General features: G+C 40.5%; 1 protein-coding gene across 1 annotated transcript; it reads right to left on the reverse strand.

Annotated features, from left to right (window-relative positions):
* Positions 1-6,528: 6,528 nt before the first annotated feature.
* Positions 6,529-23,843, reverse strand: zmat5 (zinc finger, matrin-type 5). The gene is made up of 6 exons (XM_085358256.1): positions 23,748-23,843; positions 22,583-22,753; positions 22,391-22,453; positions 21,762-21,842; positions 6,886-6,991; positions 6,529-6,780 (listed from the first exon to the last, which is right to left on the reverse strand). The coding sequence occupies exons 2-6, from the start codon at positions 22,707-22,709 to the stop codon at positions 6,633-6,635; spliced, it is 525 nt and encodes a 174-aa protein (XP_085214382.1). The 5' UTR covers positions 22,710-22,753; positions 23,748-23,843; the 3' UTR covers positions 6,529-6,632.
* Positions 23,844-23,882: the final 39 nt, after the last annotated feature.

The following is a 23,882-nucleotide window of genomic DNA, read 5'->3' on the forward strand; positions in this document are numbered from 1 at the left end:
ATACGCGATGCCTGCTGGTTACAAACGGATTTACAGACAGACAGGGGAAATGCAAATGTTAACCAAAATACTTTATCATTTTGGGTTTTATTCACAGCTGACACCCTTGATGATGCAATCATAGGATCGCTCTGATATGGATAAAATGATGTCATGCAGTGGTTCTGTGTGATCACTAATCGTAGTACAGACAATAGAGAGAAAGGTATTTCAAGGGCTGATTGTTATCCAAAACAAGTTACATCTCATTCATTAAGATGGCTGATGTTTGCTAAGATTAGACAGAAAATCAGGCTCCAATTCTCCAAAATTTCAGAGTGCAGCAAGTGTTGTAACAATAGCTGTGCTTTGTCAGTGCATTTAATGTTGCTCTCAAGAACCCTGCCATTTGGAGTGCACCAAATAACGACAGCACCAATGATAGTAATAAAGCAATACAAAAGCGGGCCACATACTCCGTAATTTCAAATCGAGCTAAAAACATAAGGACAAATCACTGTGCACTGCATGCTGTCTCTTATGTCTCTGTTTACTGTATTGTGTCATGACTTTCAACTTGCATCAGGTCTGACAGACTTAACCAGCACCTTCTGCGATCTAAAAATACCAAAAAGAGCCCCTCAAATTCAAAACACAAAACTGGACTACTAATGGATGTATCAGTCTGTCAGTCAGTTCGATTTAATTGGTTCATCCCTTTATCCAGCTTGAAATATTTCCATGAATGTTGCATGTCATTCATGGCACCCATACTGTGAGATCTAATGAATTTGGCGGTGCCCTGTTTTGTTTTTTCTCTGCTATTTTGTTGATATTTTTGCTCAGTTTTTGTGATAGATGAACCACAAATGGGTGAGCTGCATTAGCATTAGCATTAGCATGCAGTCACTCTCATTAAGATCATGCTGCTGAGCTAAGGCTAGCATCGGAGTGCTGCTGTACAGTTTCAACAAACTGCTACAATGCCTGAGCTAAAATATTGTCATGTTACATTTATTTTAAGACCAACACAGAGAGTTTCATGAAGTCATTCAAACTGTTAGGTTTGTTTCTTGTCCCACCAGTTGCCACAAACCTAAATCATGCATTCGCTAATTTGTAGCTTCAGCTTCTAACAAAGACCTCAATTTGAATCAAAATGAAAGCGCATTATATTTAAACAAATGGACAAAGAGAAAATGTGAAAGCATCAAAATATTTGCAGCGAGAGGCATAAACCGGTCAACAAGCACAACAACTGGATTCACAGCTCAAAAGAGAGGATCTACAGTTGTGATCCACAACGCATGTTATGTACTCTAGTCAAATTATCAGTGGAAGAAACTCCGACAGGCCTGTTTCAATAGAAATGTCACACTTTTTTCACAGTTAATTATTTTTGCTTTAAAGCTCAGAAGAATCTTTCTTGGCTGAGCAGATTGAGATTGCTTTGTAAAGCAAATTGATATTTTGTTAGCTGTAATGTGAAGCAACTGTAGCTGAAGAATTAAACTTCACAAAAAAATCACAAGAATTAATAAACCAGACAAGAGTGTGTGTGTGTGGGCTTTATATAAAAGCTCCAGATACAAAGAGAAATACTGGTATCTTGATGTCCAGCCAAACGAATACCATGTTTTATATCCATAGCCTGCCTGCAATACATGCACATGCTGCATGTTTCAAATGTGCGCATCTGTAAGACGCATCAAAATCATAACGAGGCACTAAAAAACATTTGAGTAGCTGTATGACACGAGCTACCAGCTATAAATAAATCAAAAGAAGTTTAGAATTTAGATAAAACTAAATAATAATTGTATTTATAGCAAATAAGTATGAAGTAATTCAAGCTGCAAAATTGCATGTACATTAGATTAGAAGTAAATGTGTGTTATATGTGTGTGAGATTATTGAAATCTGGTGTAAGTGTTCAAATAATTATGCAATTTGTAAAGTGATCATTGCAAAAAAAAAATATCTCAGTATTTGACATTTTTCTGTAAATGTCGACTTTTTTGTGGATGTGCACAGTATTACAGTTTTTCGCAACTGTTAAGACACGTTTCTTGGCGATTTCTGTCATCTAAAAACACAAAACCCAGTTTATAAAATAAAAACCTGAATTTAGACAAGTCTCCTCTGGTAATATGACTATCATGACTTGATGAATACGTCACACTAAAACAATCCAACTCAATGTTCAGAGCACATATTTTCAGAAAAGGTCAATCTGTTTGTTCTACAAATTGCACAAATGTATACATTCCTCCGGCCACTTTATTATACACATCTGTTAAACTGTTTCACACAGCTGTCTTATCAGCAAATCACATGGCAGCAGTTCAGTACATTTAGGCATGTAGATATGGACAAGACAATCTGCTGCACTGAGCAAGGAAATATAGTTAAGTGACTTTAAACATGGCATTTTTGCTGGTGCCAGATGGGCTACTCAAATGGGCTCCACAGTCACCAGATCTCAACCCAACCAATCATAGCTGTGTAACCAACAAACTTGCAGAAACTGTGAGATGCTTTCATGTTAATATGGACCAAAATCTCTGAGTGTTTCCAGCACCTTGTTGAATCTGTGCCATGAAAAATTAAAGCAGTTCAGAATGCAAAAGAGGGTCGAACCCTTTACCTGCACTGTGTGACTAATAAAGTGACAATTTCCTGTAAATGCACTGACTATTCAGTATTCAGCCACAGAGAATATGACAAGTGTGGTTTGAATTCTTTGTCCTGCTCCACTTTCTACTCATAATTACCGGCTGTACAATCTGACACCGCTTAAACTGAGTAAATAACATAATTAACAGCAAGCCTGAACAATTTTAAGTTGTTCTTAGGAAATGTGCTTAACTTATGCCTCCTGCGGTTTCCGTTAAGCTTCACAAGTATATCAGTGTGAAAATGTGAGTGAGAGTGTATTTAGGAGTAAACTAGATCTGCAAATTGCATCTAACTTTGTAAAAGAAAATGTTTTGCCAGGAGAGCGATTCATTTAATACTAGATTTAGAAAACTGTGCATTTGATACAAAGAAACAAAGCTTGTGTGTTATCAGTTCAGAAAAACTGTAGAATACTAAATACTTTGCAGTATGCTGTGAACAGTAATTTGACATATCATAAAAATGTTGTTTTCTGGCTTTTACATGGACCACCAAAACAACATATTGTTTAAAGTATAACATGGTTATATTTTCTTACTTGGAAAGTAATACATTAAATCTATGTGGATTTATTATGAATGTAAGCATAATGTTTTGTAAAAAAAACAAAAAAACAAAAATAGGTTTCAGATATAATTTTCCAGTCTGACTGGACATTCAGATAAAATCGTTTGCATGTATTTACGCCATGCACACAACTTTTTTGATTATTTGTCATTTTTCTGAATGTTTTCTTTAACAAACAATATTCTCTATATTTTTTTCTTCCTCTTTTTACCTTAAAGGTTTATGAAAGCTATATCAGAGTGAAAGTATATACTACTGAGAGTCATACTGGCAATAAAACTGATATTTTTTCCGTATATAGTAGGTGTTTATGTAAAAGAATTTAAAAAACTATTTGTATGACATCACATTACCTCTCCATGAACATATCATGTAAAGTATGGGATTTTATGTGAATGTAAAATATAGTTACTGTGCCAAATCTTAACACGTGTGACAAATTGTGTCCTATTCTGTAGGTTACTGTGTTTTGATGAAAAGATTTATGTCAATTTTGTCAACAGGTTGTTAAAAATGTTCAATTTAAATGTAAATTTAATTTTGACTGTCAAGGTTTTCTGTTCTGTGCCTTTTGTAACTTGGAGTTTTAAAAGCTGCACTTTCATGAAACTGAAGTAAAGATGTAAAAGGATGGGAAATCAATCACATGAATACATGGCTTGAGGGAAAAAATGATACAAGATTTATTTTTAATAGGTGTCATAATAAAATATTAAGTATTTCTGTTTTATCTTTATCACTTCTCTGTTCTTAACACAATATCCTGCTTTGTTTTTATTTAGTTTTTTCAGTAACTGTTACTGCACATGTAGAGGTTACTGCATCAATTATACACTTATGTAAGTGATGTCTATAGATGCATGTAGTCCAATAAAAACAAGTGCATTAAGAAAGCTGTTTGTTTTTTTAAATTTCAATTTAAAAGATGTAAGAAAAGTAGAAATAGTTCATAAACGTAGAAAGAGTTATTGTGGAATTTATTTATAATTTGGAGGGCAACAAGAAAATTAAGAGCAGATCTAAAAAATTCTGAATTTATCTCGTTTTCAGCCGCTTCACATTCGAGGGAGAACAGTTGCCATGTTTCCTTATAATCAGCCCCTTTTTCACTGCTTTTTTCTTGGCAAATTGTTTTGTTGCTTGGTCCCGCCAACAACTATCAATAATGTGATTTAGAACAACACAGGAGTGTCCACACTGGATAAGACAAGCAGCAATATAGCAAAAGGACTGGAATGTCAATGACATCCAGACATGGTAACCTTTACTGAGGTGAAGCTGTGGGGCGAGAGTTAAACTCTTTTCCAAATCTGAGGTGAGACAAATAACCACCAGTGGGAGAAAAGGATACCGAGTGACATACAGTTACAAGTTCTTAACTTGTTGGACACGATTTTTGTAGTTTTGAGTATTGTAAGCTAAGAATCAAGATGTGATTGAAGTGGAGAGTTTCCGCTTTGTTGCATCAGTTAAGGAGTTACAGCCATATTTACATGTAGTTCCTGATATTAAGATGCTTAAAAATAATTGGACAGTTGACTGACCAGGTGAGGCCTGTTCCCATGTTAATTAATAACAAATGAAATGGACATAATATCTGAAGTTTCTTCCAAGTGTTTAATATATGTTTTCAGTGTATTTTGTTTTCACTATAAATTGATCAAAGATATAGCAAAAACTACAAGTGTCCAAATCTACAATCTGATTCATTCTAAAACAGAATAAATAGACTGGTCGGCTCAGCAGCACCAAAAGGCATAAAAAGATCACAAAAGACAACTAAAGTGCATGATGACAGAAGTCGTTCAATGGTTAAGAAAAACAACTTCACAGATGGCAATTTCCCAGGACTGTCAACTCTGTATATCTCAGTCTCCTACACTTATATCTGATGTCATTGAGAAAGTTATGTCAAATGTTTCCACACAACTGTGTTAACTCCTAAGAAACAGTTTAAGTTTACTTTGGTCATTTGTCCCATTGCCATTCAACACCCTGTTTTGTATTTCTTAAGAATTTCTCACTTGGATGGAACCACTTGCCTTAAGTAAATCCAAAGAAAATGTTTTTTGAATTGACTGTATTTCATTGAAATAACACAAATGACACAAACCAAAGAGGATTCCTTAAAAACAACAATAATGAGATAGAGCATCTTTAGGTGAAACAAGCCTGATCCACGGAATTCCCACCCAACACCTCAACTGAGTCAAAGGATCTGCAATATCCCTGTGCCAGACACCACAGCACACTGCATAGAGGACCTGTGCAAGGTTAGGGACCTGGACACCTCTGAGTCCAGTCTGCCAACAACACATGTGCATGTTTAACAAGCATACATGTGATGCATAGGGGATGGTCAACCTGCAAGCAGCCAGGCAAAAGCAAGATGCCACATCCCTAACCTTGTCACCGCCACCGTTTCCCTAATAGCATCCAGTGGTAGCCTTCAAGCACAAGGGAGACCTACATAATATTAGGCAGGTGTTGTGAAGGATGAGTGACTACTGTACATTTCAGCATAATCTGAGCAAAGAATATTAAATACTTGAGGGGTTTTTTAAAAACAAAAAACAAAAAAAAACAAAGACAATTAGAAATATATTAGTCACAAATCCAAGGGATTTGCACGATGCTTACTAAGAAATAAATTAACCAACTTTCTGACTAATAAAAGTTTCATTATAAGATTCAATCCAGTGTTTCACTTCACATATCATTTTGAAAATTAAATTGTGTTTTCTAGTGGCTGGGTTAGTAATAAAAATGAAGTCATGAGATCAAGATCATAGGTGTGAATGTGCGAGTGAATGTGAGTGCGAATGGTTGTCTGTCTCTGTGTGTTGGCCCTGCGACAGACTGGTGACCTGTCCAGGGTGTACCCCGCCTCTTGCCCTATGACAGCTGGGATAGGCTCCAGCGCCCCCTGCGACCCTGAAAAGGATAAGCGGACGCGAATGGATGGATGGATGGAGATCAAGGAATCCCCCATGATGCAGCACAGAATTAAAACCATGCAAAAAAAAAAAAAAAAAAGGTTTCCATCTGCTCGGCAATCATTCATTCCCTTTGGGCCCACATCATATCAAATGTAACTCCTCAGAGGAGTCTCACTTTAAGGCCACTCTGTGACTTATCAGTGCAAAAACTGCATCAATTACCCCAATGTTGTACAGTTACTGTTCATCTCAGATTTTGTTTTGAAATATATGCAAATACTTTACTCATCTAAGAGAAGTAAATTTATTATTCAAACGAAAAACAGCAACAAACAACAAGTGAAATCTTCCTTTCATTTTGAAAATCCTTAAAAAACTAAAATAATATTGGTTTTCTGAACTATTCCTCCTTTTATTAATGTTAGGTATTGGCTTAACAGTCATCTGAACCCTCAAAGCGAATGTCACTCAACCCCACTCAGTGTTCATGTTGATTTTCCACCCGCCTGGAGGAGGGGGTTGAAGTGAGGGCGGTAGGTCAAGAATGGAGAGGAGCTGCTGAAGTATGCCATTTTCTGCTTGACTTTCCTCACTGTCTTCCTCGGTTTTTAGATCTCTGTAGAAATAAATAATAGAATAGGTGAATTCATAATCAACAGGAGTAAAATTTGTCATGCGAGCCATGTAGAATGAGTGTTAAAACAAAAATGAAGGTACATACCCTTTACTACCGAGGGCAGCACTCTTTTCCCTTCTCGAGAGCCATTCTTCTATACTTCGTCCAGGCATAATTCTGTCCTCAGAGTCCTCTCTGTGTTGTCTTTCATCTGAGAAAAGGAAATAGCTCATTCAACTCAGCATATAGCAGTTTACACACTCATCTGTAGGAAATGTGCTCAACAAGTAGTACTTGTCTTTCTTTACTAGCAGTTTCTTTGAACTATTTTTTTTCCAGAGAATGTTTAACTGCTGGTCTTTGTGGTTTTAATTCAGTAACCCCGGTTCTCTGAAAACAGTCAGTCATCTCACAACGGCGAGTGCTTTCTGGCATGGCCAATCATAGAAGCTCCTCCACCACCACATCCAACTAAGACAAACCAACATGGGCTCCCCAACACCCTTTATGATAGCCCCACCAGACATTTTCAAGGTACTTCTTCCACGTGCCCTTGCAAATACGGCAGTGCAGTGAGATACCGCACTCAGCTTTCAGAGAACCGGTGTTACTCTGGTGAATGGACACTCTCTTTCGAACCTTACGGTACTCTGTATCTCATAATGGATGTTACAGATCATTCTCAGATTGCATACTCTAAAGTCTATGTCAATGGAAAATTGTATTTAGTAGTCAGTATAATCTTTTAGTGATATAAGTTTGCATATGGTAGAATACTGCATGTAGTTATTTGTATTAGGAAATGTTTAACCATGTATGCTTAGAGGCATATAATCAATTGTGTAGTGACAGGATGTGTGATTTTCAGCAGGCTTGGTTCACCCCCACATCCTGGGAGCATGGGAAAGAGCTCGTACCTTGTTTTATTGTTTTACGGTAGGATTAACGTAGCTATGTCTGTTTTAGTTTAAGTGCTTCTTTACATTTAGATGAACTGCAGGACTTCCTCACTGTGTTATCCAGGGTGAGGGGGGGGTCACCCTTCTCCTGACCAAGGATGTACCTTTTGTGCTTTATGACCCTTTGATCAGCAACACACACACACACACACACACACACACACACACACACACACACTGGAACTATAAAATAAAGACCGGGGCAGTCTCTGAGCGCGAGTCCCTGAGCCCTCACTCTCGTGCGAGAGCTCAGAGCTGCCCTTGCTAAGCAACAAGTAAAACTGTCTGTGTTTCTCTTCTCTGAAGTCTTTACTGAAGAAGTGTTTTATAATATTTTCCCTAACATCTATTTGGTCCTTCGTAGCCGGATCAGAAAATATCAGAACTGTTATCTGTGACTCTGTTCCAGGATCCAGCACTGATTCCTGACGCCGTGGGGAGCCAGCACCGAAGCCTGTGCACAGCCCTCTTGGACGAGGAGAGAGCCCCAGGACGTTAAATTCGGGTCTGGGCCGGTGTTATAATCTGGTCCACGGCGGTGGGATTCAGTCCAATGATCTTAATCACCAGTGAGACGTCGGAGAGTGAGAAACACTATTTTGGTATATAAGACGGCCGCAAAGATTTAAAGTAACGTGATAAATTAGGTTTAAGTTCGCCGAAAGGAACTGGGTTTTGACTAGTTTTAGAGGTAGCTGAAATTATCTCGTGACAAATTAGCGCGCAAATGTCTATGTGTGTATGTGTCTGGAAGTAAGTTGATTTTACAGCACAATACGCTGCTGAACTACTTCTATTTTTGTTTTCTTTGCTGAGGCTCACGTATTGGTGACAAAGGAGAACGGTTGAGTTTCATCTCATAAAACTGATACCGCTTCACCGTTAGGGTGAAGTCGAAGGCCGTATCAGTAAACCACTCTGAAGTCAAGCGTGCCAGTGACGGCCCAGCAAAAAATCTTTGAAAATGGGGAATAAACAAGTAAAATTAACACCTGATGAGAAATGTCTAGAAAAACAGCAAGCCGGAGCAGAACTAATCCAAAAGAAAGAGAGAGGAATGCATAGTGGAAGAGCAAGAGGTAGAGGCTACACACACACACACACACACACACACACACACACACACACACACACACACACCAAACAGTGACTTTAACACTACATGCTGGAGGTGTGGAAAAGAGGGACATTTTGTGCGTGACTGTAAGAAACAAAGAAGACAGTAACTCAGAATAGGATAGCAGCTCAGGTGAAGAGAGCAGTTCAGACTAGGAAGAACATAATAATCCCTCACCCAGTGAAAATTAGAGATCACAGTAGTTTGAAGTAGTTTAAAAAAGGGTTGGAAACAGACCCGACTGAATAGATATAAATGCAAGAGGAATAAAGTAAAATAAACAAAAGGCTAAATTACAACTTAATTTTAATGCATTCAAACTAATAATAAAAAGGATAACAACCTATAAACTGGTATTAATAATGAAAGCAGATAATTCACACAAACAGAACTATGATAACTGTGAAAACTGGAGTGTGCAACGTTTCATTATGCTTTTGTTTATTTGTTTTGTTGGGTTAAAAATAATTAAATAAACTTGTGATCATGCCTATGGATCACCATGGCACATATCACCAGCCATATGATTTATTTATGCAGATGACAAAGTGAGTGTGAATGTGTCTGACGTCACAGTGTTTTTGTGCGCTGTGTAAAAGTAATTGCCTCTGATTGTGAGTAAGAGCGGTGATTCTGCAGGTCACCAGCTATTGTAACGAGAAAAAAAAAAAAAAAGAGTGTAAAAGAGAAAGAATTTATATTGTAGATGGAAAAGAAAAATCATAGGAAAAAGGTTTTGTGTTAATTAGTGAAAAACAACTACAATTTCATTTTCTGCTTTTAAGAAAGGACGGCTCACAAACACAGAGAGAGAGAGAGAGATGTGTGTTGATTAAGCAGCGATGATAATAATGAAAATGTCTTAGTTTGTCACTTTCAGGTGAAAAGCAGACCTGAATCAATTTTCCACATGCAGCAGTCGGAAGAAAGTTATAATTTAACATCATTGGAAACATGCAGGCCAAGTTTCTGGCTGACTTATTTACAGTGCCATGTGTTTCTCAACCTCACAAGCAAGCTCTCACTCCTCCCTGAAGACAAGGAATGCAGCAATAACATGGCAGATAAAGAGACAGCAGCAAGTCCTGAGCACAAAAAGTCCCAGCAAAGCAGCAGCAATGTGGACAAACAGCATCAGAGAAGAGCAAACCCATCATCCTGACTGATCGGATGAATGGCACTGTGTTTCCAACAAGCTGCAACTTCACTATGCATGTGAAGAAAACTTTTGAGGAGAACTGAGGAGACTGTTGGAGTTTGACATTTGCCACCTTTGGAGTAAAATGGCAAGAAGAGACAGTGGAACACAGGACAAAGCTGAAGGAGAACTGCCGGCTGTGGACTGTTGAAAGTGGGAGAGGACAACAGAGTGAGATGACAACAGAGTGAGAGTAAGTGGAAACACAGAGGAATGCTGTTATTAAATGTGGGAAATCAAAATTTGGGTTAGCAAACCTGGGGAAAAGAAAACTGACTGCTTAAGTTGGAAAATTGAGACGGAGTCTGAAATATTGCGAAAATAGAAACATACAAAATCACACAAACAAGCAGAACATGAATTAACCCTACTAACACTTCCAAACACAAAATAACTCATGAAGATTAGACAACATCTTAAGCGTGAGTCTGTTTATCATCTTGTCCAAGTCACTCCGTGTGATGCAAAGACCAGTGGACTCACAGCACATTAGTTAAGAAATGATCAAATCTTTCATCAGTGTTAAAATAGTGTCAATTTAGCAGACACTTGTTATTAAATACTGAATTTATCCAATGCAAAAAAATTGACTCTCCAGGTTGCAGGACAACAGTTTAACCTTTGATTCTGGTTTGACCACCAACCAGTGATCAGACAATAAATTTAGTTGTTGATATAGTAAATTGGGAGAAGCTTCCTGCTTGATTAATGCAGCACAAGTAATTTACTATGAGGGAAATTGTCTTTTGCGATAATATTTTGAACATGCTTTTCTGTTGTTCTGTCAACTTAGTGGGTTAATAGCTGATATGCAAATTAGTTGATCGGTTTTAGATTAATGAAAGGTGACTGAATTCTAGCACGAGTGAATGAGATGTGTTGGAGTTTGTTGTGTGTTGAGTGGAAACTCTAAAACACTGAGTTTCCTGCTTTGATGTGCGAGTGAATCCTGTATCTAGATACACAACTTTGAATACGTCAGAACAAACTTTTTTGTGAAGTGCATGACAACATGTCACATGTTTTATGATGAAGGAAAAAAGGAAAGTTGAATAAAATAGATCGGTGACCTAAATGAGTGAAGAGCACAGACCTGGTGATTAAACTTATAGTTAATATGACATTAGGGTTATGTTGTGAGTTGTGCAGCTGATGGTTGGTTTGGAGTGAATCTAGCTGATGATTCTTCTCCTGTTGTGTTTTTGATGAGGAGTTTGTGTCATGACTTAAAGGCCTTTTTATTTTGATACTTTCACAGTGCACTGAAAGTTTTTTGTTTGATAATCTCTGTTATTTTTCATTTTTTATCTTTTGAACAGGCACTGATTTTGTTTGTCTATTTCTTGTCTTTAAGCAGATCTGCACGTCGGGAATCAAAAGTGCTACACGTCGTCGAGAAAATTGTGTCAAGTGAGTTTTCTCCACATTGAAATTGACTCAGGAGAAAGCTACTTATTGGGACAATATTAAATGAGAGTCCCTGTCCTAAAAAAGGATTCAGCGATGTAATCCTATCTCAAGTTCTTTTTCTTTTTGAAATGACGTCATTTTGCTGGAAGTGGAAACTAAATGCGACGACAGGATCCACTATCAGCAAAGAAAGAAAGAAAGAAAGAATGAATGAATGTATGAATGGAAATAAAATAAAAACAAACTGACTGACTGGTAAAAGCTGACAAGACTTGATCACGACTCAAAGTTAATCTCCACCTAGATAGGACAAAAGGGTGGATGAATCTATATGTGTTTTTTGTTACAGGAGCAGTAAGATGACAGCAACATTCGAGGGTGCATGATGATTTAACCTGTGAAATGCCACTTTCTGTGTCTGTGCATTTACCAAGGGTGCTATTCCCTATTTTGTGTTGCTCACAGAAGTTACTGTGAGAAAGTGTGTACACACTGCGCAGCGCTAATATTTGTATTTTCTTTTCTACAGCATTACAGTTTTTCATGTGTTTGATCATGTGGTTTATAAGAGGATTAGTTAATGTTTTTCCTACTACAGGATTTCTGGGTTTACATGTGACTGACATTCATTCCACAGCTAGGGTTTGATGGTTGACTTTATGGTCTTTTTATGGCACCTCTGGAATGTGGATGGCCAACGCCTGCCCACCAGAATAGTCAATGTGTATTGCTAATGTTTGTTTTTCTGAGACTGCATTTAGAAGATTCAGCTGAAGCGGACAAGTGACATGAGTAAAACAAATAAGAGATTACGGTGTTTATGGGATAGTTTATTATGGGCTCATTTGCTGGCCACTTTTGAGCTCATAGTAATATATGAGTGGAGTGACTTTGCTTAAGAGAAGTCACTGATTACATTAATGTTAACTGAGTACATGGGATGATCCATGTTTGAGGCGAATTATGGTAATAATAGTGATTTAATGATTTGAGAAAACCTGCACATGACACTTGTCTTGCTGATGCTGAATGCTTGTTACTCTTATGATATAATTGTTTATAGGTGTGAAGTTTGATTTCATTTCCAGATCTTGTTTACCAGGCCATGATGGTGTGTATGTAGGCTCCTGGCGGAGCCAGTTTTTATTATGCAAATTTAATATACAAAACACACTAACATCTTTTATTGCAGGATTATAAGTCCAGGGTGGTGCTGCTCCAGAGGAGCAGATGCCCTGATGTTACCTGGGATATGATCTATTTAACTTTTTCTTTAAGACAGGAATCTGGTTTTGGTGAGTTGACTCATGGGAGTGTCCATGAGTCAAGAGGAGGGATCCAGGATTAATATGAAACAATGAATTAACATTAAAATTTGTTTTATATGATTTTCGCAGCGATCTGTGTGATTAACAATTCATTTACAGGTATTAAACCTATGCAAGCAGTGCATCCATGTTCAGATGAGGCTTTGATGGCCTATAAGTGAAGTTCACTGAACACAAAATGTAGTTTGATGATTGTTGACATGCTCTCCAAATAGAAGTTTTTCCTCCTAGCAAGGAAATACAGGTGCAGCAGTAATCTCCTGGGAAATCTTCAGAGGCCCAATGAGAAGTGAGAACCATTCCAGGCATAACTGACAGACCAGGCAGTGGTTGAGGTCAAAGGTCGAGCTGGTTGGGGCCCATCATGAGATCAGACTTTGGAGCCACAGCAAGGACCATGAAGCTGCGTTGGAATGAGAGCTGTGCCAAAGGAGATTTCCAGAGGCCAACAGAGGAGATTGTGGACAACAGATGGGCACCTGAAGGATGAGGGGAGCGTGCCAAGCTCCATCGACAGCGCAGAGGGAGTCTAAGGATGACATCATGATTCTGGGAAAAGCACAGGAACCAGAAGCTATGGTGGTGATGACAGCAGTTTCCTATGAACATCACCTAATGCTGTGTCACTATACTGAGCATACGATGGCACACTGAAGACTGCTGGGATCATAACAGCAGTAAGATAACTGGACCCAGCACCCCCAAGACAGCACATTAGAGAAATCTCACACTTGGTTGTTTCAGTGGTGAGGGGGGAGTGCTGATTGAGCCCCCGTAGGGTAAGCTCGCACTTCAACCTCCAGCCTCTGATCAACTCTAGGGCAACCAAGTGCGAGGCGTGACGGACCTGTGTGCAACCATGGGAAGGTGGACCCTCTTGGTTACCTTGACTACGACGCTCACTTTTACAGGACCCCAGCTGGTGCCGGAAACAGCTGAACCAGGAGGAAGGCAGAGAAGATGGACACATGACAACTCTCACCTAAGAGATATGACGCAAGATCATATTCATCCGTGGATGAATAATGCCTGGTACCGTTATATCCACGACAGAACAAAGGCAGAATCGGCAAATACAGACTGTTATGTCTGTTCCCATATGCCCAGCACGTCGACACACCCCACATTATATGGCGAATATATGAACAACACCCAAGCAAAGTGTGTAGCCAGCTTTGCTGGCATTGGATTCCAACACAGCCGAATCATCATCGACGATAAAATCTCACACGCTGTTGGACTTAGTAATGGAACATGTGATCAACTCTTTTGGATCGACTTCAATGTGACAAATCGGAATATCTCTATCCATTTCCCAGTGTTCCTGGACCAAGTGCCAGGAAAGAACCACTCCATGTGTTACCAGCAAGAGAAGGGTAACAGACCCCTTGGAGACACCACAAACTGTGTCCAAACTGCAGGCCACGGAGAGGGCGCACCTGTGAACATGAGTGGACCCTCTAACGGCACGTACTGGGTGCAAGGAATGGCCTGGTTATGTGGACAACGGGCATATTTCATACTGCCCTAGACTGGACAGGGACATGTGCTCCTATATTCCTGTCAGACCACACCTTCAGAATGACTGCAGTGAACACCTCTTCTACAGTACACCGGAAAAGAAGATTAGCGATTCCTAAACTTCAAGCACATGACCCGATATGGGGAGGCGACGTGCCCAAGGAATTCAAGTTATGGACTACTGGACAGAAAGTACTCCATTCATTGTTCCCCTGGGTGGGAGCTGGGAAAAAATATGCTGAGAATTGAAACTCTGGATTACCGGTTTGGACTTTTCCTGAACGCTTCATGTAAGATCAACGAACAGCAGAACCAGGAAATCGATGCGTTACGGATTACAGCGATGCAACATCAAATAGAATCTGGACATGATATTAGCAGAAAGAGGGGGACTCTGCGTCCTCTTCAACAACACATGCTGCACTTACATACTGGACGATGTACACTCATTAAACATGACTGACGCCTTGAATGTTTTGAGACAGATCCAGCAGGCCCAAAATCAGGACTATGTAAGTGATACAAGTGACTGGTTTTCTTGGCTTTACACTGGCTCCTGGTTACAGGTGCTAAAAAGACTACTCATCGGAGTTTTTATTTTTATGTTGTGTCTTTGTAACGTGTATATTGCCATGCCTAAGACTCATGATTAACCGCATAATATTTTTCTACTGTTGCTGTATACATAGCCATGACAAGTGATGATGATGACCCCGACCTGTTGGAACATGAAGACTTTGTGTGATTAATGATGATGTGACAGAAAATGTACAACAAGATGTTACAAACTGGTATCTCACTTTAAGTTTTACTGACAACAGGAGGGAATGTCAATGGAAAATTGTATTTAGTAGTCAGTATAATCTTTTAGTGATATAAGTTTGCATATGGTAGAATACTGCATGTAGTTATTTGTATTAGGAAATGTTTAACCATGTATGCTTAGAGGCATATAATCAATTGTGTAGTGACAGGATGTGTGATTTTCAGCAGGCTTGGTTCACCCCCACATCCTGGGAGCATGGGAAAGAGCTCGTACCTTGTTTTATTGTTTTACGGTAGGATTAACGTAGCTATGTCTGTTTTAGTTTAAGTGCTTCTTTACATTTAGATGAACTGCAGGACTTCCTCACTGTGTTATCCAGGGTGAGGGGGGGGTCACCCTTCTCCTGACCAAGGATGTACCTTTTGTGCTTTATGACCCTTTGATCAGCAACACACACACACACACACACACACACACACACTGGAACTATAAAATAAAGACCGGGGCAGTCTCTGAGCGTGAGTCCCTGAGCCCTCACTCTCGTGCGAGAGCTCAGAGCTGCCCTTGCTAAGCAACAAGTAAAACTGTCTGTGTTTCTCTTCTCTGAAGTCTTTACTGAAGAAGTGTTTTATAATATTTTCCCTAACAGTCTATAACACCATACCCCAGGCAGGTGGATAACTCACACCCACTCCAAAGGTCAGCTACAGCTAACCTTTGGAGTGGTTAGCTAAGAGCACACACTAAGTATCATTGCACAACTAACAGCTGCACAGACGCCCCACACATAAATACCATTAAAATGAGATAGCTGATGAGATAGCCATTCCTCAGGTGAAATGAGCACACAGATACTCAGGAAGCTTCAGTATCTGGGACTTCTGTGCCATCACAATAGAGAGCAAGCAATAGGACAGTTTCTCAAATATATCAATTGTCATCATAAAGTGAACGTATGGAAAGAGTGTGGAATGCTTGTTTTGGTGGAGATTAGGGCTCGGCGATATGACCCAAAATTCATATCTCGATATTTTTTACCTGGACGGCGATATAAGATATATATCTCGATATTTCATTTTTTTTAAAAGCCATAAATGTCTCACATGTCTCACTCTGTATATTTTATATATTTTATTTATTGTTTACTCTATTTAATTTGTAAAATATGTGTACACACACACACACACACACACACACACACACACACACGTAGAAAAATATTTAGTATACACATCCAGAAATGCATATACTATTATATATTGTACATATATTTATTAGTTTCAGATGTAGCCATTCTTGTATTTTGCTTGTTTACATTATTGTATTTTGCACAACTCTGTTGCTTGTGAAGCTCGCACACAAGAATTTCACTCACATGTGCTGTACCAATGTACCTGCACATGTGATGTGACAATAAAAGTGATTTGATTTGATTAGATTAAAGTAAGAACAAAAAGAGAGTTCTTAGTCCAAGCTGTGTCCCAGATGTCACACAGGCATTTCTATTAACATAGAGCATAGATGTACATAAGATTTACTCAAAAATAAATTATGAGCATTTATTAAATAATAATGCTCCATAAATAAAAGACAACAATGTTGTTTTTGTGCATAACAAAAAGCTCACAATTGTGCAGTCAAAATGTAAACTAAAAGACGCTGAGCATAATAACAAAGACAGATTTCACAGCTGCTCTGTTCCCAAGTTTTACTGTGTGACTGACAGCATTGAGTTTGAAATCCTCTTCGTAACCACGTCTCTTAACAGGTGCCATTTATAGTCCCTATACACAGTAGGGTAATATTACGTTGAAGCACAGTACGTATCACTCCACGAAGGCTCCTCGGTAGCCGTAATGCTCTGACAATCCATCAAGCGGTGCAGCACCGTAGCTTACCAACGTCGTACTAAAACATTTTTTGACAGATTGCTGAGCGCCGTGTTCCACATAAAATCGGTTCGCGGCCATCAAGCACAAACAGAATTCATACATAAGGCGCGCTGTCAACTTTTGAGAAAATGCAAGGATTTTAGGCTGTGCAGCGCCTCTGGGCTGCATGGCGTTAGCGTGGTTAGTACGTTAGCGTGGTTAGCTAGCTAACACGTTGACGGCGTCCAGCACCACGCACGGGGCGATGTGCAGTAACTCGGACACGGCAAATCTCCGTTAACATCTTGTCGCTTCCTGCAGGTGAAGCGATGGGGGAGGAGGAGGAGTTGTGTTCAGTGAAGGAGGGGCGAGGCCGAGTAACGTTGCGTAAAGACAAAAGTGGACGAAAGAGAGGCAAACTTGCGGCTCCACAAGTATAATTATAACGTAGACTATATCGATATAAAGGACATTGTCACACCTCACACCTTATATCTCGTATAAAAATATATCGATATTTTTTAAAAACTCGATATATCGCCCAGCCCTAGTGGAGATGATACATGAATGACTGTGCCATCTACTTTCATCTAATGCCTCATCTACTACATACATGCCGGAACAGCAGGCATGAGCTGCTGACAAGAAGCTCACGCAAATATTTTTCCATCATAAAGATTCCTTTACTCCACCTTCTTGCTGCAGGACATCTAATGCACCATCTTGCTGCCACAAGCTTTCAACTTTTACAAAGATCAATCTAGGAGGGAGATGGAGAGAGCTGAGTTTCCCCGATAGTGAAGCTCAAATTCCACCATGTCTGGGCAGGAGGGAGAACAGCATCCTCCTCATTATCATCTCTGTGGAAATCGATGTAACATCGTCCTTATCTTCTTCAAGTTCCTCTTCAGAATTGAGGAGCTGGTTGAAGAACGTAGGAAATTCAGTCTCTTGCGTCTTGAATATGCCTCCCAGCAAGTGCCAGCTAAGCTGGGTTTGTCACTGGACTTCACCACAGTGTCGGATTATTAGGGACCGGCTTTTGAGGCCGCTGACCCTCGCAAATGCCACTCCAGGATTCTGCCTAGCATTGCGCTGCAGTGCTCGGGAGAAGCATGTTTAACATGCATACATATTGTTAAGGAATTTTTATTGTTTTATTTGATTATGCTTCAAATGTTATGTTATACATATTTCACCAGACACAGCTTTCTGTTGAAACAGGAAGCTGACCCTGTGACACTGACAAGAGATCAGTACAGAAATACACATCTGCAGAAGTTGACTCGCAGTATATTATTCTTAGAAATTGACTTGCAACACACATACTTTGTGACACACACACACACACACACACACACACACACACACACACACACACACAGACAGCATCAGGACCTGCGTAACAGGTATGCTACTGTATGCTGTATGCTAATGTGAGAGATGCATACAGAGCCACCCCCCTCCCCCCACTAGGGAAGTCAGACCACAACCTGGTTTACCTACAGCCACAATACACACCCCTCGTCCAAAGGCAGCCTGTCACAACGCGCTCCATCCGGAGATGGACCCCAGAAAAGGAGGATGCTCTGAGAGACTGCTATGACACCACAGACTGGGATGTGCTCCTGAGCCCACATGGTGAGGACATAGAGGGGGCGACACACTGTCTTACAGACTACCTCAACTTTTGTGTGGACACAGTCGCCCCTGCTAAGACGGTACGGTGTTATCCTAATAACAAACCGTGGGTAACACAGGAAGTCAAAGCTGTCCTCAACATGAAGAAGAAGGCTTTCAGGAGCAAAGTGAAGGAGGAGATGAAAGCAGCACAGCGGGAGGTGAAACGCTGCCTGAGGGAAGCAAAGGACACCTACAGGAGGAAGGTGGAGCAGAAGTTGGAGAGGAACAATATGAGGGAGGTCTGGAATGGTGTGAAAACCATCACAGGCCACAACACCAAGAAAAGCACAGTGGGGGGGACTGTGGAGAAGGCAAACGAACTCAACAACTTCTTCAACAGGTTTGACCAGCCCACAACCCCCCCACCCTCACCCTCACCTTCACTACAGAGTCCTCTCCCCACTCATCCGCCTCCCTCGCTTCCCCCCCTTCCTGACACCATGACACCCCCCTCCTCCAATCCCTCTCTCAGCAGCAAGACATCTCCCCCCCTCCCCTCCTCCCAAACATCTCCCAGTGTCACAGTGGATCAGGTCAGGAGACAACTGAGGAAGCTTCGCCCCAGAAAGGCAGCAGGCCCAGACAAGGTGTGTCCTAGGATGCTTAAGGCGTGTGCTGCTGAACTTGGGGAGCCGCTACAACGAGTCTTCAACCTCAGTCTGCGACTGGGGAGAGTGCCCGCCCTATGGAAGACATCCTGCATCGTCCCGGTCCCCAAAAAGAACCGGCCCAATGAGCTGAATGACTTCCGACCGGTGGCACTGACGTCACATCTTATGAAGACTCTAGAGCGGCTCTTCCTCAACCTCCTCCGACCACAGGTACAACATGCCCAGGACCCACTACAGTTTGCATACAAGGTGGGTGTCGGAGTGGAGGATGCCATCCTGTACCTCCTACACAGAGCCCACTCACACCTGGATGGGGGAAAAGGCACGGTCAGGATCCTGTTTCTTGACTTTTCCAGTGCCTTTAATACCATCCGGCCCTGTATGCTTCAGGAAAAACTGAACAGGATGGAGGTGGACCCCTGCCTGGTGGCTTGGATCTCCGACTACCTCACCGACAGACCACAGTACGTCAGGCTGAAGGACATCACGTCTGACACAGTGGTCAGCAGCACAGGAGCACCACAGGGAACTGTGCTGTCCCCTCTTCTCTTCACCCTGTACACCTCTGACTTCTGCTACAACTCTGAATTATGCCATATTCAGAAGTTTGCAGATGACACGGCCATCATGGGGTGTATCTGGGATGATCAAGAAGAGGAGTACAGAAGTCTGGTGAGGAACTTTGTCGCATGGAGTCACACAAACCACCTGCAACTCAACACCTCAAAGACTAAGGAACTGGTTGTGGACTTCGGGAGGTCCAGAGAAGGTCCACTGCCAGTTCAGATAGAGGGGGAGGAGGTGGAGGTGGTCGACAAGTACAAGTACCTCGGGCTGTGGGTGGACAATAAACTGGACTGGTCATGCAACACAGAGCACCTGTATAAAAAAGCCCAAAGCCGACTGTACTTCCTCAGGAGGCTGAGGTCTTTTAACATCTGCAGGAAGCTCCTGAGGATGTTTTACCAGTCGGTGGTTGCTGGAGTACTTTTCTATGCTGTGGTGTGCTGGGGGAGCAGCACAGCAAAGAGGGACTCATCCAGGCTGGAGAAACTGATCAGGAGGGCTAGCTCTGTGGTCGGCATGAAGCTGGACACTCTGGTGACAGTGGCAGAGAAAAGGACATTAAAGAAACTGATGGACATTATGGACAATGCTGGGCATCCTCTGCACACGGCCATAAACAACCAGAAGAGTCTGTTCAGTGACAGGTTGCTTCTCCCCAAGACAAGAACTAACAGACTTAAAAACTCCTTTGTCCCACACGCCATCAGACTGTTTAACTCCTCTCTGGAGGGGAGAGGGAGGGGAAACAAGAGGACAAAGGAGGGGGGAACAACTAAGCTGTAGTGCCTCTTCACCTCACTGTACAATACCTTGTGCAATACTTTTTGTAAATAGTCAACAGTGCAATAGACTCAATACTTGAAATGTGCAATTCACTTGTATTTTTATTTTTTATTCCTATTTATTCTATTTATCCCCTTTATATTTGTCTCTGTATTTATATATATATATATATATATATATATATATATATATATATATATATATATATATATGTGTGTGTGTGTGTGTGTGTGTGTGTGTATATATAACAGTTCTGTAACTGTAACTTTGGTCGTTGCTGTGCTTTTTTTGGAAGTCGAATTTCCCAGAGGAACCCACCCGAGGGATTAATAAAGTTCTATCTTATCTAACAGGAAATGTGATTATATTTGCATATTGACGATGTAACCTATAAAAATAAACGAATACTGCAGTTCGGTGTGATTTGCTCTGAGCTTTTCACCCGTGCAGCACGTTAACCTACACAAGTGTCTCATTGTTGTTTATTCACCTGACTGTTTGTTAACTGTAAATCTCTGACACATATGATGGGTCTTTCCCTGACATGGTGTAGCTACAAGCAGCTAGGCAAAACCAGGACGCCACATCCCAAACCTTGTCACCACCAGCATTTCACTAATGGGTTCAAGTCGTAGCCATAACCACCAAAGCTCAGCTTTACAGCTAACAAATAGCTGCACAAACACAAGCTTTTATTTTTGTAATGAAAACATAATTGCAACAAAATGACAATTAATCCTGAAACTACAAAAACCCAAGTTTGGTGGCTACCCTGATGGCTGCATCTGTAAACAGTTAAGCGTTTGAGGACCGCTAAGGAGCTCTAATGATCTTCACGTGGAAGAAAACAAGGACGCTGGTATAGAGCCAGGGGACAGACACCGTTTTCTTGAAGTGATTTATGTGTCTTAGACGGGGTATTAGTGGGCACACAAGAAGATGCTTTCCACTGCTATAGGGAGTGAGGTTGAAAAGAGAACACAGTATTCTCCAGTATTATATATTTAACAATTGTAATACAAAGCTAAAAGTTCAAGTAAATGTTTTTACTTTGATTAGAAAAATATCTTTCCATTTGAAATGATCTGTATATGATGCTTGCTTTGCTTCAGGGTCCTGTAAAGCGTATCACAAGGTAAACAGCACCATCTTCTGTTCACAGCTTACCTTCCACCTGTCTTTGTAAGTTAAATAGCTCTTCTTCTGTCATATGAGAAAACCTGCAGTTGGAGCCAAAATCACAAATTCCTAAAAAACAGAGAGAAAGAAATTCCAAATTTAAATTCATTTTTACTGATACTAAATCAATTCACAAAAATATGATCAAAGTGCTTTACTTTGTAGAGTAAAAACAATATAATAATTGGGAGAAACCCCCGACAGCCTTGTTATCAGGTTTAAACACGATCTTGGCTTCCATTTTTTCACAGTCACACCCAAGATATTGGAAGGGAAGCTATCTCCTGCAACAGGTCGAGGGTGGGAGGAAGATGACAGCACTGTTAGTACGCTCACTGAAACTTTTTGGAAGACTTTTCAGGGATCCTTTCGAATAATAAGGAATTCAAATAGTCCTGCCTAGAAGTAACAATTTATTTCAGTATTTCAGAAGAAAGAAGGACATCCTAGAATATGCTAGAGAAAAGATAAACACTGGTCAAAGTGGCTCCAACATTCCTCACACCGTTACTGCTGGCCATGGTGTTGTAATCTAGAGTTAGTATAAGTAGCACTAAATAAAGCAACTTTGCTATTGCTTGTATTTGTCAGTAGAGAATTACAGGTCATTCTGATACCTTTTTGGAGAAACTTCCTGCAGGGCTTCTTTTCTTGCTCATCATTCAGAATAGCTGCAGAGTCTGTGAAGAGAAAATGCTGGTTATCATACACAGTTAATCACATATTATGAAAAAGCAATGCATCATTTTTCAACTACAGATTTTCATGGATATGAAAACCCTGGTCTCAGAAATAACTGCTACTCTCACCTCTAAAATTGTCAAACCAAGCTTTTTTTGCTCGGTGATGCTGAACACCATTCAGATGCTTTTTTCTGTTATGCATGTTGTCCTGAAAGGACCGGTCGCAGTAGTCACAGTAGTACCTCTTCCCCATGGTCAAAGTTGTGTTCAGAGTATTGCAATATCACCTTTAAACACCTGAAAGACAGTAAATAGTAAACAAAATCAAAACTGTTCTGAAAATATAGAGTAAAAGAATATGTGAATAGTTTCTATACCATGGTTAGGGTGACTTTAACTAAGAAAACCTACATCAGTAAGGAACAACTGACCACTGTGCCCACATCTATTAGATTATAACAAAAATATGAGCAAGTACATATGTAAGAAACCCTGAAGAGGTGTGTGAGTGAAAAGGGAGACAGGCGTAACAGTGAAGATGCAAATAGTAGAGGTAGTGGAGGCAGATGACCCAGGGTCAATCATCCAAAGCAACAGACAGTGCACAAGAGAGGTGAAGAAGAGAGTGCAGGCAGGTTGGAGTGAACGGAGATGAGTTTCAGGGTGAAAGAGTGAAAGAGAAGGTTTACAAGATTGCAGTGAGATCTATGGTTTGGAGATGGTAAAAAGAAAGAAAAACAGGAGGTGGAGCTGGAGATGCTGAAAATCTTGACTGGGAGTGACCAGAATAGACAGGATTAGAAATGAGTACATCAGCGGGACAGCTCAGTTTGGAGACAAAGTTAGAGAGGCAAGGCTGAGATGTTTTGGATAATTGCAAATGGGGGATAGTGGATATTATGGACAAAAGATGTTGAATATGTAGCTCGCAGGCATAAGGAAAAGAGGAAACCAAAGAAAAGATTCATGGGTGTCTTGAAGGAGCGGTGGCCCACCACTAAAGAGAGCAGCCGGAAGAATAAGAAGACGTTTACAGCAAAATGTTCATATACGTTCACGTGTGCAAGCCAGGGTTAAAAATGCTTGGGAATAAAAGTCCTTACACGACAAACTGGGACCAACAGCACATCTACTGACACAAACGCCCGCGACCATTTATTTAGTTGCTATCTGTTTTGTTTTTGTTTGTTTTTTAAGTCTGAAACTACGAAGCATAATTGAAGAAGCACTGAGACGAAACACGTGCATACTAATCACACTCTCAAGCCCAAAACCGCACAGCAAACCATACCTCAAATATTTATCCCCGACGAGATTATAGCATGCTGGCTACAATCTAGGTGGCAAAGGCGTTGTCCTAACAAAAGGTACCGGGTATCTGTTTATTAGCATCCAGCCACCAAGCTAAAGCGGAAGTTTCGCGCTA

This window comes from Diplotaxodon limnothrissa, linkage group LG7, assembly GCF_057381915.1.
Source record: "Diplotaxodon limnothrissa isolate DT_005_m linkage group LG7, D_limnothrissa_male_GT1.1, whole genome shotgun sequence".
NCBI lineage: Eukaryota > Metazoa > Chordata > Actinopteri > Cichliformes > Cichlidae > Diplotaxodon > Diplotaxodon limnothrissa.